At 47.5% G+C, this 16,880-nt stretch overlaps 1 protein-coding gene across 2 annotated transcripts in view; it reads left to right on the plus strand.

Annotated features, from left to right (window-relative positions):
* Positions 1-16,880, plus strand: part of ZNF395 (zinc finger protein 395) — a 59,183-nt gene that overhangs the window by 17,754 nt on the left and 24,549 nt on the right. For both annotated transcript variants that reach the window (XM_081854787.1, XM_081854786.1), the window contains exon 2: positions 14,357-14,603. In XM_081854787.1, coding sequence (XP_081710913.1) covers positions 14,367-14,603 — 237 coding nt within the window. In that variant the 5' untranslated portion in view covers positions 14,357-14,366. The remainder of the gene's footprint in view (positions 1-14,356; positions 14,604-16,880) is intronic.

The following is a 16,880-nucleotide window of genomic DNA, read 5'->3' on the forward strand; positions in this document are numbered from 1 at the left end:
TGCTTTAGGACGCTGCTGTATTTGTTTGATATTATGGTATGTGTTCTTCTGTCTTTATATTGTAAACTGCCCTGGGGTCTTCAGATGCGGGATGGTGTAGAAATCTAATAATAATAAAAATAATTAATTTGGCTTTTTTGTGCACTGTGCTGACTGGCTTGCCGCCGTAACATCACAAAAATATCTTTTCCCACAACCAAAGTGTTCTAAAGCCAGGTTTGAGGCACTCAGCCTTATCTATACGCACCTTTGGCAATTAGCTCTACCTTGCCTATAGTTTTGTCACCTCTAAAAGTGGTGTAATGTAAGGAATTTTAAAGGTGGCCAGTAAGTCATATCCTAGCCCTCGCTCCCCCCTCCCCCCGGAAAGGACCGTGGGAGGAAGGGATACTATCACCACTGCCATCCCCACCTATTTTCCTCCTCCCTCTCAACCCATTTTCCTTTTGTGTCATATCTTTTTTTCCAGTTTTGCAGGCCTGAGGGCAGGAACTACCTTACGAATGATAGTTCCAAGCCGATCTGATCAATGGGATCAAATGCTTTCAGCAGCTTTCCAGTAGGCTATATATTCGCTGAGGGACGCGGGTGGCGCTGTGGGTTAAACCACAGAGCCTAGGACTTGCCGATGAGTAGGTCGGCGGTTCGAATCCCCGCGACGGGGTGAGCTCCCGTTGCTCAGTCCCTGCTCCTGCCAACCTACCAGTTCAAAAGCACGTCAAAGTGCAAGTAGATAAATAGGTACCGCTCCGGCAGGAAGGTAAACGGCGTTTCCGTGCGCTGCTCTGGTTTGCCAGAAGCGGCTTAGTCCTGCTGGCCACATGACACAGAAGCTGTACGCCGGCTCCCTCGGCCAGTAGAGCGAGATGAGCGCCGCAACCCCAGATTTGGCCATGACTGGACCTAATGGTCAGGGGTCCCTTTACCTTTACCTATATATTCTTTGCATGCGTTCCACCGGCCCTTCAAGCTCCCCTCTCTCCTTTTCCTCTTGCACCCTGGGTGCCCTTTCCTAATATCCCATTGCCGGCTCCTTTCTGCCTCTGGGCAAGACCGCCACACCCCCCTCTGTGTAACCCTCCTCCTCCCTGTCTCTCTCTGCCCGGAATATGCTGAGGCTGTCAGATCTGCTAATCCTTCCCTTTTCCTTCCTGGAGACTTTGACTGTTAACCCTTTCGCGCAGCTGCCTTTGGGAAGGGAGGGCCGTAGCTGAGCAGCAGAACGTCTTCTTGGCACGCGGAAAGACCCATGTTCTGACCATCTCTATTTATTTTTTTAATATATTCTTATTGGTTTTTAACATACAAAATTATAAAACATACCACACAATTTATCACAAATACATTCTTATTGGACTTCCATCAGCACCTCTGATAATCCTCCGTCTTAATCACCTCTTACGCATTTCCTAACTTAATATTGCCTTTACATCTCTTAACATTTCACATCTCCTTCTCCATTTTTGCAATATTTCTAATATTATTCCTCACAGAACTTCTTGCAAACCTACAAAGGTCGCCTGATCATCACAAATACTTTTCAAATAATCCGTAAACTTACTCCAGTCCTCGGTAAACTTCTGGTCCCACCGGTTTCGGATCCTTCCCGTTAGTTTATCAAGTTCCACATAGTCCATTAATTTCATCCTCCATTCTTCCATCGTTGGTAATTCTTCTTGCTTCCATTTTTGGGCCAATAGTATTCTTGCCGCTGTTACTGCATATAGAAAAAGCTTACATTCCTTTCTATTTATATCGTTTCCAACAATACCCAAGAGAAATGCTTCTGGTTTCTTTATAAATGTATATTTCAACATTTTTTTCAACTCATTATATATCATCTCCCAGAAGCATTTCACCCTTTTACATTCCCACCACATGGGATAAAATGTTCCCTCTTTTCCTTACATTTCCAACATTTAACGTTCTGACCATCTCTAGGGAGGACTCGGAAAGGTTCCTTTGCCTGAAACCCTGAAGTGCTTCTGCCGGTCAGTGTCGACTGTATTGAGCTAAATGGAGCAGAGGCCGGACTGGTATATTGCAGATTTCTCTGTCCTGCAGAGGTTTATGGCTCAGTGGTAGAGCTCTTTCCTTGCAGGGAGTCCCAGGATTGATCCACAGGATCGATCCACAGCCTCTTCAATAAGGACTGAGAAATACTCGGTGCCCGAAATACAGAGAGAAGCTGTCAGTCCATGTAGATCACACCACTGGATCTCAAACCTTTTTCTCTGAGCCACTCTTTCAGAATGCAAATTTGCCGTGCCATTTTTTTTATTGATAAGGATTAGGCTGGAAAACAAAAACAAACAACAGTGCTTGATTTATAATATAGAACACAACTACTTCATAATATCATCAGAAAGTATAAAACGACGCAGCTACCTAAGAACACAAATCATTCCCAAAATATAATTAGAAACGGGCCTCTTACGTATGTACCTTAAGTACATCTACTCTACAAACTCAATCAGAGGTGTGAGCTTGCTTTTGCCGGCTGATTTCATTTATATTAGGTTTAATTTGAGCAAGCAAACTCTCCTCCTGTTTGGCACAAATAAGCCTTTCTCTTTTCTGGTCTGTCATGTTTGTCAGAGTTGAGAATCGCGGCTCACAATAATACGTCATGGAGAACTGTAGAATAGCCAATGCTCTTGAAGAGAGGCCATGGGTATTACTTTTGGTTGTATATCCAGAAGGAGTTCAGTGGCATACTGCCATGTGAAACTGAGACTTGGATAGCTGTCCACATATTGTTGACTAACTTTCTTTTTTGGCGGTTTGCTCGTCGAGTCTTTTGCAGCGCTCTGTTCGAACGGTGATTCCAGGCAATCTCGACTAGCATTGTCCTCAGTTTTGCTTGATGCTCTTGCTCCCGTTTTGAAAAGAAATCTACCCATATTCTGCAAATAAATTAAAAAATATTTTGATAATGTAGTATACAGTGGTACCTTGGTTCTCAAACGCCTTGGTACTCAAACAACTTGGAACCCAAACATTGCAAAGCCAGAAGTAAGTGTTCTGGTTTGCGAACCTTTTTCAGAAGCCGAACATGTTCCATTTTGAGTATTACACTGAGGTGTGTTTATTTTTGCTATTTATTTTGCCGTTCTGTTTTTGTGACTGCGTGGAACCCAGTTCAGCTACTGACTGATTGATTGTGTGACTGCAGTATGTTGTTTATTGCTTTCATTTCATGGATCAGTGGTCTCGTTAAATAGTAAAATTCATGTTAAATTGCTGTTTTGGGGGTTGTTTTTAAAAGTCTGGAACGGATTGATCCATTTTGCATTACCTTCTATTGGAAAGCACGCCTTGGTTTTGGAACGCTTTGGTTTTGGAACGGACTTCCGGAACGGATTAAGTTTGAGAACCAAGTAACACTGTGCTGTACTGAAATGTTTCCATGTTTATCTGATTGTCCTTGAATCTTCCCTCCACACTTGCCATCCACTATTGCTGTCTTAACCTCACTGTGTGCTGTGTTCCATATGTTATCTTTGCAAATATGTACATAGCTGCTAAGCAGGGCAGCCTCACCTGGACGTAAGCTCTACGGAACTCGGTGGGATTTACCTCTTAGGAAATGTGTACAGGATTGCGATGTTACAAACCATTTGAGGGGAAATGTTCCGCTTGGGTTCTGAGAGGGCAACCTGTGAACCTCAAAACGCTTGGCTCAAATCTCAGCTGAGGATTTCATGGGCGATTGCAACCTGCCTCAGTTCCTCTGTCTGCAGTATGGGGGCAAGAACACATCTCTCAAAGTTGTGTGTTAACACGTGTCTTTGTGATGTGCTTTCGGTACTTAACCAGCACTCACGGTTGGAGGTTGTTATAGTGGTTGTAACATTGCATAGCCTAGTTTAATGTTGTGTAGCCTATTAATAATGATAATATTTATTTGTTTATAGCATTTCTATCCTGCGTTGCGGGGGGTTGGACTAGGCGACGTCCCTTCCAACTCAAGGGGGTCTTTGTGGATCTCCCCCTCCTTATTTAATCCCCACAACAATTGTGAGGTAGGCTAGGCTGAGAAGCAGGGACTGGTCCCCAGGGGCCCCCAGTGAACGTCAAGTGGTGAGATTTGAACCCAGGTCTCTCCCAGGTGCTAGTCCGGCTGACACTTTATCACTGGCTCTCTAGATAAGGACAGAATGGTAGCATTTCGCGTTTCGCCTGGATTTAAATGGCTAAGCAAATTTTGCAGAGGTTGTGTTTGGTACTTCAATTTTTATTTTTATTTTTAAAAAATATATAGAAGCTAGCGGTGCAGTCCTGTGCGTGTTTACTTGGAAGTAAGTCCTGCTGTCTTCAGTGGGACTTACTCCCAGGCAAGGAGTCTAGAGTTTGCAGCCTAGGCGGGCCTTACTTGCGAGTAGGTCCCCTTGAAGACAGCGAGGACCTCTGTCTTGCGACTCAAAGCACAACCTTGCGGCACAAAACTTGTGACATTCCCTGTGAGATTTCGGGTCGCTGGCAGCTGTGTGGGTGGGTGACCAAACTCAATATTTGCTGACTGGAATAAAACTTTGGCACCAGGAACCTGGATTTCGAAATTCACGGGTTGCGTTCTGATGGCCTCCGGGATGAGTTTACCTGCGTTTTGAGGTGTGCATTGTCAGTTCCTCTCCGTTGACCTGGGAGCCTAAGACCTGGACATTGTACTTTTGAAGATGAACAAGTTGTTGTTTTTTACACACGGGCACAGAATTTTGAATCCCATGATACTTTGCCTGCTCTGAATATTCTTAATATAGTTTTTACAGTTGCTTTCAATCAAAGAGTTAAAATTGTGCTCAAAAATGCTTCGGGCATAACAGACTTTCTGGAGTGCTTCAGTAAATAGTTGGTGTTGGGGTTTTTTTTCAGGCCTTTTTTAAAAGTGTGCTTTACTTGGTTTCCTAGACATTTCACTATTCAGTACTAGTTGTATAGGGCACAGGTTTTGCAATTTTCCTGCCCCCTACGGGCCGCTTGAAAATTGTTGAGGGTCTTGGTGGACGACTTAAATATTTCTCTATAACGCAGTGTGCAAGGAGCTGTACCATTTTTAATTGTTTTTTTTAACAGAGCAGCTGAAAAGCTTGTGGACTGCTGGTATCTTAAAACAACGAATCGTTTAAATTTTATATTACATCTTCTTCATTTTAATGATCATTTCTCATTTTTGTGTGTGTGTTGCATCTGTGTTGTTTTAATTTGTGTAAGCTAGTCTTGGGGGGGGGGGAGGCAGGATATAAATAATGCGGTGATAATGCTGATAATCTGAAGGCAGCCCTGTTTAGGGAAGTTTTTAATGTTGGGTGTTTTATCGTGCTTTCTACATTTCTGCTGAGAGCTGCTCAGAGTGGCTGGGGAAACCCAGCCAGATGAGCGGGGTAAAGTTAAAGGGACCTCTGATGGTTAAGTCCAGTCACAAACGACTCTGGGGTTGCGGCACTCATCTCACTTTATTGGCCAAGGGATCCGGCGTACAGCTTCCGGGTGATGTGGCCAGCATGACTAAGCCCCTTCTGTCGAACCAGAGCAGCGCACGGAAACGCCGTTTACCTTCCCACCGGAGCGGTATCTATTTATCTATTTGCACTTTGATGTGCTTTTGAACTGCTAGGTTGGCAGGAGCAGGGACCGAGGAACGGGAGCTCACCCCGTCGCGGGGATTCGAACCGCCGACCTTCTGATCGGCAAGCCCTAGGCTCTGTGGTTTAGACCACAGCGCCACCCGCGTACAGTCATACCTTAAGTCGCTTCAGGTTGAGTGTTTTCAGTTTGTGCTCCGTGGCGACCCGGAAGTAATGGAACGCGTTACTTCCGGGGTTCGCCCCTTGTGCATGAGAAGACGTTCAAAATGACGTCATGCGCGTGCGCAGAAGTGACGAATCGCGACCTGTGCACGCACAGACACAGGTTGCATTCTGCTCTGGATGCGAATGGGGCTCCAGAATGGATCCCGTTCGCATCCAGAGGTACCACTGTATTATTATTATTATTATTAACAATAGTAGTAGTAGTAGTAAAAAAATAAATAAAACCAAACCCAGAATATAATAAACAGCAGCACTGGGTGTTTTGCTGCTTCCCTGTGGAGGGTGGGGCACATTGAGGCTTTTGTTGTGTGAGCAGAGCATGGGACCAGACCTAATCTTCTGATTTACTCATTGGGTGACCCACCCACCTGTCCGCCCCCTGCAGGTATGCAGTGTTCTTGCAAAGAGAAGGGCTGTGTGAGAGAGATGGAGAAACAAAGAACAGAATGGAAGCAGAGAGGGGAGGCATAGGCTGTCCTGGTTGGCTTTTTCTTATTCATAGCTTTATCGCCGTATCTTTTTGTAAACAACCACCGGGGAATCTCCCTGCATGGTGCTGTGGGGGAAAGCCTTCGCCCGTGTGGTTCTCAACAGATTACAGTCTCTCGCAGACAGTCACAATGCGGCTTTAGAGCTCAGAGGTCGACAGTCGACATGATTTCCTCGTTGCGCCAGCGGCAGGGGAAATGCCAAGGGCACAGAACACCCCAGGGGCATCATCGCCTTTGTAGACCTGATGGAGGCCTTTGACCTCATTGGCCAAAAAGGACTCTTCATTCTGCTCAGTGAGATAGGATCCCCACCTGAGGTTTGCAAGAGGATTGTATCCTTCTGCAAGAACACGCAGCACTGTCCAATAGGATGCACACCTCCCCTACAGAGGGTGGTATGAAACAGGACTGTGTTCTTGCCCCAAACCTCTCTGGCATATTCTTCTCCCTTTTGTTCTCCAAGACTCTTAAGAGTCCCATGGACTGCAAGAAGATCAAACCTCTCCATTCTGAAGGAAATCAGCCCTGAGTGCTCACTGGAAGGACAGATCCTGAAGCTGAGGCTCCAATCCTTTGGCCACCTCATGAGAAGAGAAGACTCCCTGGAAAAGACCCTGATGTGGGGAAAGATGGAGGGCACCAGGAGAAGGGGACGACAGAGGACGAGATGGTGGGACAGTGTTCTCGAAGCTACCAGCATGAGTTTGACCAAACTGCGGGAGGCAGTGGAAGAGAGGAGTGCCTGGCGTGCTCTGGTCCAGCGGGTCCCGAAGAGTCGGACACGACTAAACAACAGCCTTCAGCTCGTCTGAAGACAGCTTGTACAGCCGTACCTTGGAAGTCGAACGGAATCCATTCCAGAAGTCTGTTCAACTTCCAAAATGTTTAGAAACGAAAGCGCAGCTTCTGATTGGAAGCCCCATAAGCTCCATCGGATATTTGGGTTCCAAAGAATGTTCGCAAACTGGAACACTCACTTCCGGGTTTGCAGTGTTCGGGAGCCAAAACGTCCGAGTACCAAGGCGTTCGGTATCCAAGGTATGACTGTACAGTGGTACCTCGGGTTACAGACGCTTCAGGTTACAAACGCTTCAGGTTACATACTCCGCTAACCCATAAATAGTACCTCGGGTTAAGAACTTTGCTTCAGGATGAAGAACAGAAATTGTGCTCCAGCGGCGTGGCGCCTGCAGGAGGCCCCATTAGCCAAAGTGGTACCTCAGGTTAAGAACAGTTTCAGGTTAAGAACAGACACCTGAGGTACCACTGTTCAAGGAGCAATGGGAGCCTGTTTGACCCGACAAGTCTCCACACCAACCAAAAGTGAGTCCTTATCTGAGATATGTTTGTAGAAGATGTAGCCTTGACAGTGCACCCAAGGAAGCTCTACAGAGATTCGCCAACTGCTTGACCAAGCCTCACCATCAGCCTGAGCAAAGACCGACGTCCTGGGTCATCGCCAACAGTCCACACATCCGCATTGGTGATTGTAATATTGAGGTGGCCAATGCTATTATGGGCTGCATCCACAGAAGTCGAGGGTCCAAATCAAGGGAAGTCAAGAGTCCCACTCTCTTCTGCCTTGGTCAAACCCTCACTTGAAGTTCTGGGTCCAGTTTTGGGTGCCATAATTTAAGAAGGATGTTGACAAGCTGGAAGGTGTGCACAGGAGGGCAACCAAGATCGTCAAGCTCTGGAAAACCAAGCCTTATGAGGGATTGTGGGTGTTTAGCTCGAGAAGAGGACCCAAACCAACAGATTCAAAAAGGAGATTCCAGCTAACCCTAATGAACTGAAAGTTCATAATGTTTTGGGACTACAACTCCCATCATCCCTGGACCTGTTAGCTAGGGATGATGGGAGTTGTAGTCCCAAAACATCTGGAGGGCTGAGTTTGCCTATGCCTGCTTATGAAGAACTTTCAGATGGTAAGAGCAGTTTTGGCAGTGGAACGGACCCCTCCGGAAGGTCTTGACTTTCCTTCATTGCCTGAGCTGCCTCACAGAGTTATTCTGGGGATTAAAAGAATCATTGTTACAGATTTGAGCTTTGAAGAAAAGACGGAATATACCGTAAATGCAATAGATAGATAAAACAAACCCAGGTGTGGTGAGGTAGCGACTGCAGCAGGATTTCACCCATAGCTCCCATAAAATGGGCATTTTGTCTTGTTTCATGGAGTAGATTTCAGACTGAAGAGTAGCCTGCATGGCTATTAAAAGGGCTTTCTGCATCGTCAGAATTCAGTGGCCTAAAATTATCTTGGAATATTTTTTAGCCCGCTCCGTCTGGAAGCCCAGACAGCTAAGAACAGCTCCTTACTCAGCAAAGCAGCAATGCTGTAAGACGGGCCCAGACTGATCCCATTTCGCAGATGAGGGCATGTCCGCCACAGAGTAGAGGCTGCTCAGAGCTATGGGATATTTTTAACTGGTTTACTGGAATTATTTATATCCTGCCTTTCTAGCAGTATTGTTGAGCCAAGATCTGAACCCTGGTCTTGACAAGTCCCAGTCCTGCGTCTTAACTTGGCTTTCTCTTTGAGCAGGCCAGCATGCTCATCCCTGGCTGTGATGGCTAACACCCACTCCAAACAGGGTCTGTCCAACCCGCTAGACCAGTGGTGGCCAAACTCGGCCCTCCAGATGTTTCGGGACTACAATTCCCATCATCCCTGACCACTGTTTCTGTTAGCTAGGGATGATGGGAGTTGTAGTCCCAAAACATCTGGAGGGCTGAGTTTGGCCACCACTGCCTTAGACCTATTAATATTAATATTAATATTAATATTAATATTAATATTATTAATAATAATTTATTTGTACCCGCGCCCACCCATCTGGCTGGGTTTCCCCAGCCACTCTGGGTGGCTTCCAACAAAGATTAAAAATACATTAAAATGTCACACATTAAAAACTTTCCTAAACAGGGCTGCCTTCAGATGTCTTCTAAATGTCAGATAGTTGTTTATTTCTTTGACATCTGATGGGAGGGCGTTCCACAGGGCGGGCGCCACCACTGAGAAGGCCCTCTGTCTGGTTCCCTGTAGCTTTGCTTCTCGCAGTGAGGGAACCGCCAGAAGGCCGTCAGAGCTGGACCTCAGTGTCCTGGCTGGACGATGGGGGTGAAGACGCTCCTTCAGGTATACTGGGCCAAGGCCGTTTAGGGCTTTAAAGGCCAGGCAGCACAGCAGGGTTTGACACCCGTCAGCATCACTGAATGTCCACAAATTATAGTGTTATGAGAGCAGGAGAAGAATGTCTCTCTAGCTGTTTCTGCATGCCAAACATAGATGCATAAACCTTTGTCGTGTTGTGTTTTCGTTGCCTTTTCTCTAAGCTAAGATGTCCCAAGCGTTGCAACCTTCCCTCCACCCCCTTGATCTTTTGAGTCACCATTTTGTTCACCTTTCCAACTCCTGCTACCATGGTTAGTGCGTAGGGGTGACGGGAACTGAAGAGAAGAATAGGTTGCTGGATCTAGTCCAGAGGGGCACCCGGTTGGCTAAACTTGCTCTCTACTGGTCTACCTTTTCATCATCTCGATCCCTATCAGAATCCCGGATTTGAAGTGATTTTTTTTTGGGGGGGGGGGAATTAAGGGAAAAGGCTATGGAGATAAGTTGTATTTGGATTCCTATCTGGCTATGGTCACCTTCCGATGGGCAGTATATTCTGGGAGAGATCCAGGCATATGCTGGAATCTGAAGTTTGCACAGTTAAAAGTGGATTAAAGTGCTCTGTTGTCCTAATGCAACACTCCCATTTTAAAAAGGGGTTTGGGGAGTGATGAGGAAATGCGCTTAAAGGTGTGGGATGAACAAATGGTTAATGGGAAGATGCATGGCATGTCAGGATGAATGCTCGTTGTTGTAGACCTGCCCCATGAATAAATTGGAACATATGCTCTGTAGAGATTGGACACCGTCTAACCTCCGTGGAAGCTTTGCGCAAGCGAATCAGGATGAGCGTTCAGTAAATGTGTCATTTGGATGAGCCTATAGCGAGGGGGTGAAGCCTCTGGATTGAGACATGCCTGTCAACTCCGCCTAACTCCAATTCCAAACTTCCATTTCGTGGGAATGTTGTCAAAGAAGCGCTCTTGGGAGTTTCGCTTTCTCCAGGAGCGTTCTGAAGATTAGCTTGAGACACCAAAGTTTTCCTTGTGACCCAGGCTGGCCATCTTTGACGGGGGAACTGCAGCCTCTTCATCCCATGCGATTGTCGTCCTTTGCTGGCGATATGATGGCAGGAGTGTTTGCAGAGGGGTGCATGTGTGGCAATTAAAGCAACGTAAACCCAATGTACTTTATGTTTATAATAATAATAGTAATAATAATAATAATAATAATAATAATAATAATAATAATAAATTATTTATTTTCTGCCCTCCCCAGCCAAAGCCGGGCTCAGTGAATTGAAATGTTTTGTAATGTAAATATAAAGAATCGATTTAGCGACAATAAGGTGAAATATTATCATTTGCCAAAGGGTAAATAAGTGCTTATAGAAATGCAAAGAATACGGAAAGTTATGTGGAAGTCAGAAGGAGGGAGGGAGGGAGGTCGATGCTCTTACAAGAGTAATATATTAAGTCATAGAATTATGTAATAAAATGTGAATAAGATTTAATGGAAAACTCAATAAAAAATACTTAAAAAAAAAAAAAGAGATAATGGAGGTTTGGTGGTTCCCTGTATGGTGCCTGTCCCTGGTGCCAGCACCAAGCCAGGCCCTCTGCACATGCTCAAAAGACATGTTCTCTCCGCTGCAGATTCCAGAGGTGAGCTCTGGATTCCGATTGAGCTCTGGCTTCTTCTTGGAACCTGGCTTGCCCAGCGGTGGGCTGCAGACTTCTTTCAATACAGGCGAATGGTTGCCGAATTTTGGAAGCTCAAACTTCTGTTTACACAGCCGAGGCTCATCCGGTTGCTGAAAAAGCCATCCCTCCGCTTCTCGTCTGCCGCTTCCTGCCAGCGCTGTCCCTGGGGGGCGAGGGGGAGACGGACGCGTGGGCACCGGCGTTGCTTGTCTGCCATCCTCCCGGCTTGTTTTGCTTTTTTAAAAAACTCCCCTGGTCAAATGCAAAATAAATGAATATCTTTACTGTACTTGGCTGCACAAACACTCGCTGCACAAGGAAACTCTTTCTCTCCTGCCTCGTTCCCGAGACACCCCAGCCTTGGTCAAACCGCATTGAAAGCAGCTTCTACTGGGAAGGCGATTGTTGTTTGAGAGGCCCCTGCATTTGGGTCGGGGGGGGGGGCAGGTCTCCCTGGTGCCGCTCTTTGGGCTGGCTCAGCCTCCCCGCTCTGTATTTTTAGACATCGTGCGCAGCAGCCAGCACGCAGCTGACGGCTTGCTGCAGAGCTTTCCATCGAACAGAACCGTGGAATTGTCGAGCTGGAAGGGACCCCATGGGGGCATCTAGTCCAACACCCTACGGTGCTTCGACGAATCGAATTCCAGAGTTTCATAGAAACACAGAATTGTAGAGCTGGGAGGAACCTTCAGGGTCGTTTAGTCCCACCATTCAGAGCGGGGATCCTGCCCACAGCCATCCCTAGGTGGGCTCTGTTATGTACTGAAGTTCTCACCCTGGGCCAGCAGGGGGATACTGTAGATAGTTCAGGTCCACATATGCAAATAAGGGATTGAAAGTGACGTTCAGTGATTGGATAGTTACAGAAAGTTGTTACAGTTACGTTGTAGTGGAGCTCTATATAAGCAGGCTGGCTGAACCCTTCAGTTCAGTTCTGTTCTGGCCTGTGAATAAACAAGAGCTGTTTGGAGAATCGCTGTGTCGTCTGATATGTTCACCCACAACTTAACAGGCTCGAACCACCAACCTTCTGGTTAGTAGCCAGATGCATGGACCCATTGCACCACGGCTACCCGTATGTGGTGTTTTTGCAGTTCCCACAAAAGATGGCCGCATGGAAGGTGGCCCAGTCGGACATGTAGAGCTCAGTCCGTTGGGCAGTTGTTACTTATTAGACCCAGCGGGTGCAGAATGCCGGGGCGAGGCTCCTTACGGGGTCCTTGCCGCGGGATCACATTCACCCAGTGCTTTACCAGCTGCACTGGCTCCTGGTGGAGTACAGGATCAGGTTTAAGGTGCTGGTTTTGACCTTTAAAGCCCTATGTGGCCTAAGGCCCACATTCCTACAGGACCGCCTCTCCTGGTATGCCCCACGGAGGACCTTAAAGTCCACAAATGACAACACTTTGGAGGTCCCAAGTCGCAAGGTGGTTAGATTGGTCTCAGCTAGAGCCAGGGCCTTTTCAGCACTGGCCCCAACTTGGTGGAATGCTCTGTCCCAAGAGACTAGGGCCCTGCGGGACTTGACATCTTTCCGCAGGGCCTGCAAGACAGAGCTGTTCCGCCTGGCCTTTGGTTTGGACTCAGTCTGACCCTTATGTCTTCCCTCCCCTTATGGTTTTGATTTATGGGCTACTTTTAAAATGAGGCTGCATTTTAAATTGCATTTTAACCTGCATTTTAAATTGTTTTTCCCCCCTATAATTGTAATTTTACTGGTATTAGCTGTCCTTAGCCCAGCTCTGGCCAGGGAGGGTGGGGTATAAATAAAATTTATTATTCTTATTATTAAATTTGCATGCCACCCTTCTTCCATAGGTTTCAGGGCGGTTCACAACGCAAAGTGGGAAATGTGATATACGTAATGAAAACAAGAACACAAAACAAACCACATTTGTACTCCTGCTTTCGTTTCGGTGGGGTTTGCTCAGGCGACATTTCCTGACGTTGCATGCTTGCAATGGCGCAGCAACCCCCTATCTGCTTCCCCTGCGGTTCCGAAACACGCAGTTTTCCACCCGTATTTTATCAGAGCATCCTAGTTAGCTGCCTTTCGCTGGGTCAGAGCTATTGGTCCATCTGGCTCAATACCGGCAGCAGTGGCTCTCCAGGGATCCAGTCAGAGATCTCTCCCAGTTCTACTGGGAGTTGGGGTCTCTCTCTGCATACAGAGGAGGTGCTCTGCCACTACCAATATTTTCCACCCAGGAGTGCAAAGAAGGGCTGTTTTAACTCTGCTTGGAGGCCAGGCTTGTGCTTTTGAGAACTGTGGCCCGGGGGGGGGGGGCGTTTCTGGAGGTCAAGCCAGAACCTTTGTAGTTTGCATGGCCTTACTCCCATCAAAGCCCATTCGGCCGCTTTGGTTGGACCAGGAGGTTGGACCAGATGACCCTCTCAGGGGTCCCTTCCAACACTACAAATCTGTGATTGGCAGAACCGGCATGGTTACAGTTTCCGCGTTTCGTAGAATCGTAGAACGGTGGAGTCTGAAGGGACCCCTGGAGGTCATCCATTCCAACCCCCAGCAATGCAGGAATCTCAGCTAAAGCACCAGGACAGATGGCCAGCCAAATTCTGCTTGAAAACCTCCAAGGAAGGAAAGTTCAACACCTTACAGGGAAAACTGTTCCACTGTTTAGACGGAATCTCCCCTTTTGTAACTTGAATCCGTTTTCGGGTGGCAGAATCAGTACTCTGGAACTCCCTGCCACTTGACATCAGGGAAGCGCCTTCTCGATGCCTGCTGAGAACATAGTTGTTCAGAGAAGCCCATGTGAAGAATGTGGATGTGTGTTTTAATCGGTTTTCAGTCCGTTGCGGATATTATATTTTTGAATGTTTTGAAGCGTCGTTTTTACTGATACAGTGGACGCTCAGGTTGCGAACGTGATCCGTGCGGGATGCACGTTCGCAACCTGCTGTGTTCGCAAACCGCGTCTGCGCATGTGCAGGTTGTGATTCGGCGCTTCTGCGCATGCGCAACTGCCGAAACCCGGAAGTAACCCCTTCTGGTACTTCCAGGTTTCGGCAGTCCGCAACCCGAAAAAACGCAACCTCAAGCGGCTGTAACCCGAGGTATGACTGTAGTTTTACAGCGTTGTTCTCTTACTAAAACCTCTTTGAGGTTTGCTTGTTTTACAACCGAGAGGTGGATAGATTTTATGGAGAAAACAAATGTGAAAATGCAATCTCCCGTGACCTAACCTCTGCTGCCCCTTTTTCTCTCTGCAGCGGGTCCGAGATGGCGAGTGTTCTCTCCAGGAGGCTGGGGAAGCGGTCCCTGCTGGGCGCCCGAATTTCCGCTCCCCCCTTGCTGGGGGACGGGGTGCTGATGATGGCCCAGCTCCCCCCCTTGCAGACGGAGCACGTCAAAGAGTCTCCTTGTCTGGCTTCGTGTGAGGACGGGCGCTTCAAGGAACCTGTCGCAGACTCTGGCGGTCAGGGCCAGAACTGGCCACTCCTGCAACCAGGCCAAAAGGTAACCGAACCAGTTTTTCTGCTGGGTGTGGTAGCATGTAAAAGGGGTTCTAGTCCTTGCCAATATCTCAAATTATGCATGATTTCCCTCTATTACAGCTATATTCCAGAGTGAGCGATTTGATGTTTTCAGATGTTGTATACAGCTTTGGTTTTTTTTCTTTAAAATGTAAAGCGTTATATAAATGCAGTGCTTTTTTTCCTTTAAAAAATGTTTGGGGGTACTCTCATTTTCCTACTCATATTGAAATACTGCCCCTCAACGAGGCCAAACTTCAATTCACAAAATGTATAGGGGTATGCGTTCCCCCAGAAAGAAAGCACTGTATAAATGAATTTTTTAAACTTAAGGCCATTCCCACCAATTATGCATAAATGAACCATAGTCGTATTTTTCGCTCCATAGGGCGCACCGGACCATAGGGGGCACCTAGTTTTTAGAGGGGGAAATCAAGAAAAAAAATCTTATTGCACGCGGCTATGGCACAAGCCAAGGCAGCGAGCGGGATGGATCCTGCTCACTGTTTTGGCTTCCTCTTTAGCCCCACGCAACCTCCCCCTGCCAGGAGAGGCTGTACGGGGCTAAAGAAGCCATAGCCGCATGCAGCCTCTCCCTGCCGGAGGGGTTGCGCGCGGCTATCCCTGAAGCCTTCCGAGCACAGCGCAAGTTTCTGCTGCGCTCCTCAGGCTTCGGGTTCCTTTTGCTGAAGCCGGGAGAGCAAGACTCTCCCGGCTTCAGCGAAAGGAACCTGAAGCCTCCAGAACGCAGCGGGAACTCACGCTGTGCTCCGAAGGCCTTCAGGTGGCTATCCCTGAAGCCTGTAGAGCGAGAGGGGTCGGTGCGCACCGACGCCTCTCGCTCTCCAGGCTTCAGGGAAAGCAACGGGAAGTCTCCGGAGCGCGGAGGGAGCGCTCCCTCTGCGCTTTGGAGACTTCGCGTTGCTATCGCTGAAGCCAAGGAGCCTGCATTCGCTCCAGAGGACCCACACACATTTCCCCTCAATTTTTGGAGGGGAAAAAGTGTGTCCTATAGAGCGAAAAATACGGTACCTGTCCAGGGATCCTTTACTTTGTTTACCTTTTTACCTGTGGTTGACCACTTTGCGAATGGGATGCTGGACTAGATGGGCTCTTGGCCTGATCCAGCAACCTCTTAGGATTTTACATGCAGACGCTACTCTGAGCCACCGAGTCTGGTCCCCAGTTAATCTGTCCTCCCAACAGAGTGGTGTTTTATCTCTCGTTTTCTGCTGCCCATTCCATTCCGGCTTGTACATTATAGCACCTTCAGTCTTTCTGTAGGGTAACCGGAGTTCTCTATAAATAGCTCCCAGGAATAACTAACACAAGTGGGCCCATCTCTGCACAGATACAATTACATACGTAAAAATAGACTTTGGGATTTAAGGCAGTGGCTCTGTGTCCAATTAGGTCACTGTGGAGAGGGGAGACCCATCTAGGCCTCGGATATCAGGTCTCCCAAATGAGCTTGTCCCAGCTGGATAAATGGGTCATAGAATTGTAGAACTGTAGAGTCGGAAGGGACCCCAAAGGACATCTAGTCCAGCCCCCTGAGATGCAGGAATCTCAAACACAAGTGTCTGCTTAGAATAGAAGAGAATTTATTTATACCCCACCCATCTGGCTGGGTTTCCCCAGTGACTCTGGATGACTTCCAACAGAGTATTAAAATACAGTGGTCTGTTAAACATTAAAAGCTTCCCTAAACAGGGCTGCCTTCAGATGTCTTCTAAAAGTCTGGTAGTTGTTGTTCTCTTTGACATCTGGTGGGAGGGTGTTCCACAGGGTGGGTGCCACCACCGAGAAGGCCTTCTGCCTGGTTCCCTGTAGCTTGGCTTCTCGCAGGGAGGGAACCACCAGAAGGCTCTTGGCGCTGGACCTCAGCGTCCAGGCCGATTAATGGGGGTGGAGACGCTCGACGCTCCTTCAGGTATACAGGACCTGTTTGTTAGGATTTCAGTTTCGTTTTAAATGCATTTGTGGTTTCAGTTATCTTAGGTGTGAATTGCATTGAGACGGTGCTTTGGAAGTCAGTGAATCCAACAAATTGCGGGAATAATAACACAGCCTTTGCTCGTCAAACACACTCTTCATTCCTGCTAGGCTGAAGGTGCAATTATCTACAGGACACTGATAGGGTAGCTCAGTTGGTAGAGACCACGAGGCTCTTGATCTCAGGGCCGTGGGTTCAAAACTCCATGTTGGGCTAAAGATTCCTGCATTGCAAATGATGCTCATGGTCCTTTGCAAAGCTATG

This window comes from Podarcis erhardii (genome assembly GCF_964252035.2).
Source record: "Podarcis erhardii genome assembly, chromosome: 3".
Classification (NCBI taxonomy): domain Eukaryota; kingdom Metazoa; phylum Chordata; class Lepidosauria; order Squamata; family Lacertidae; genus Podarcis; species Podarcis erhardii.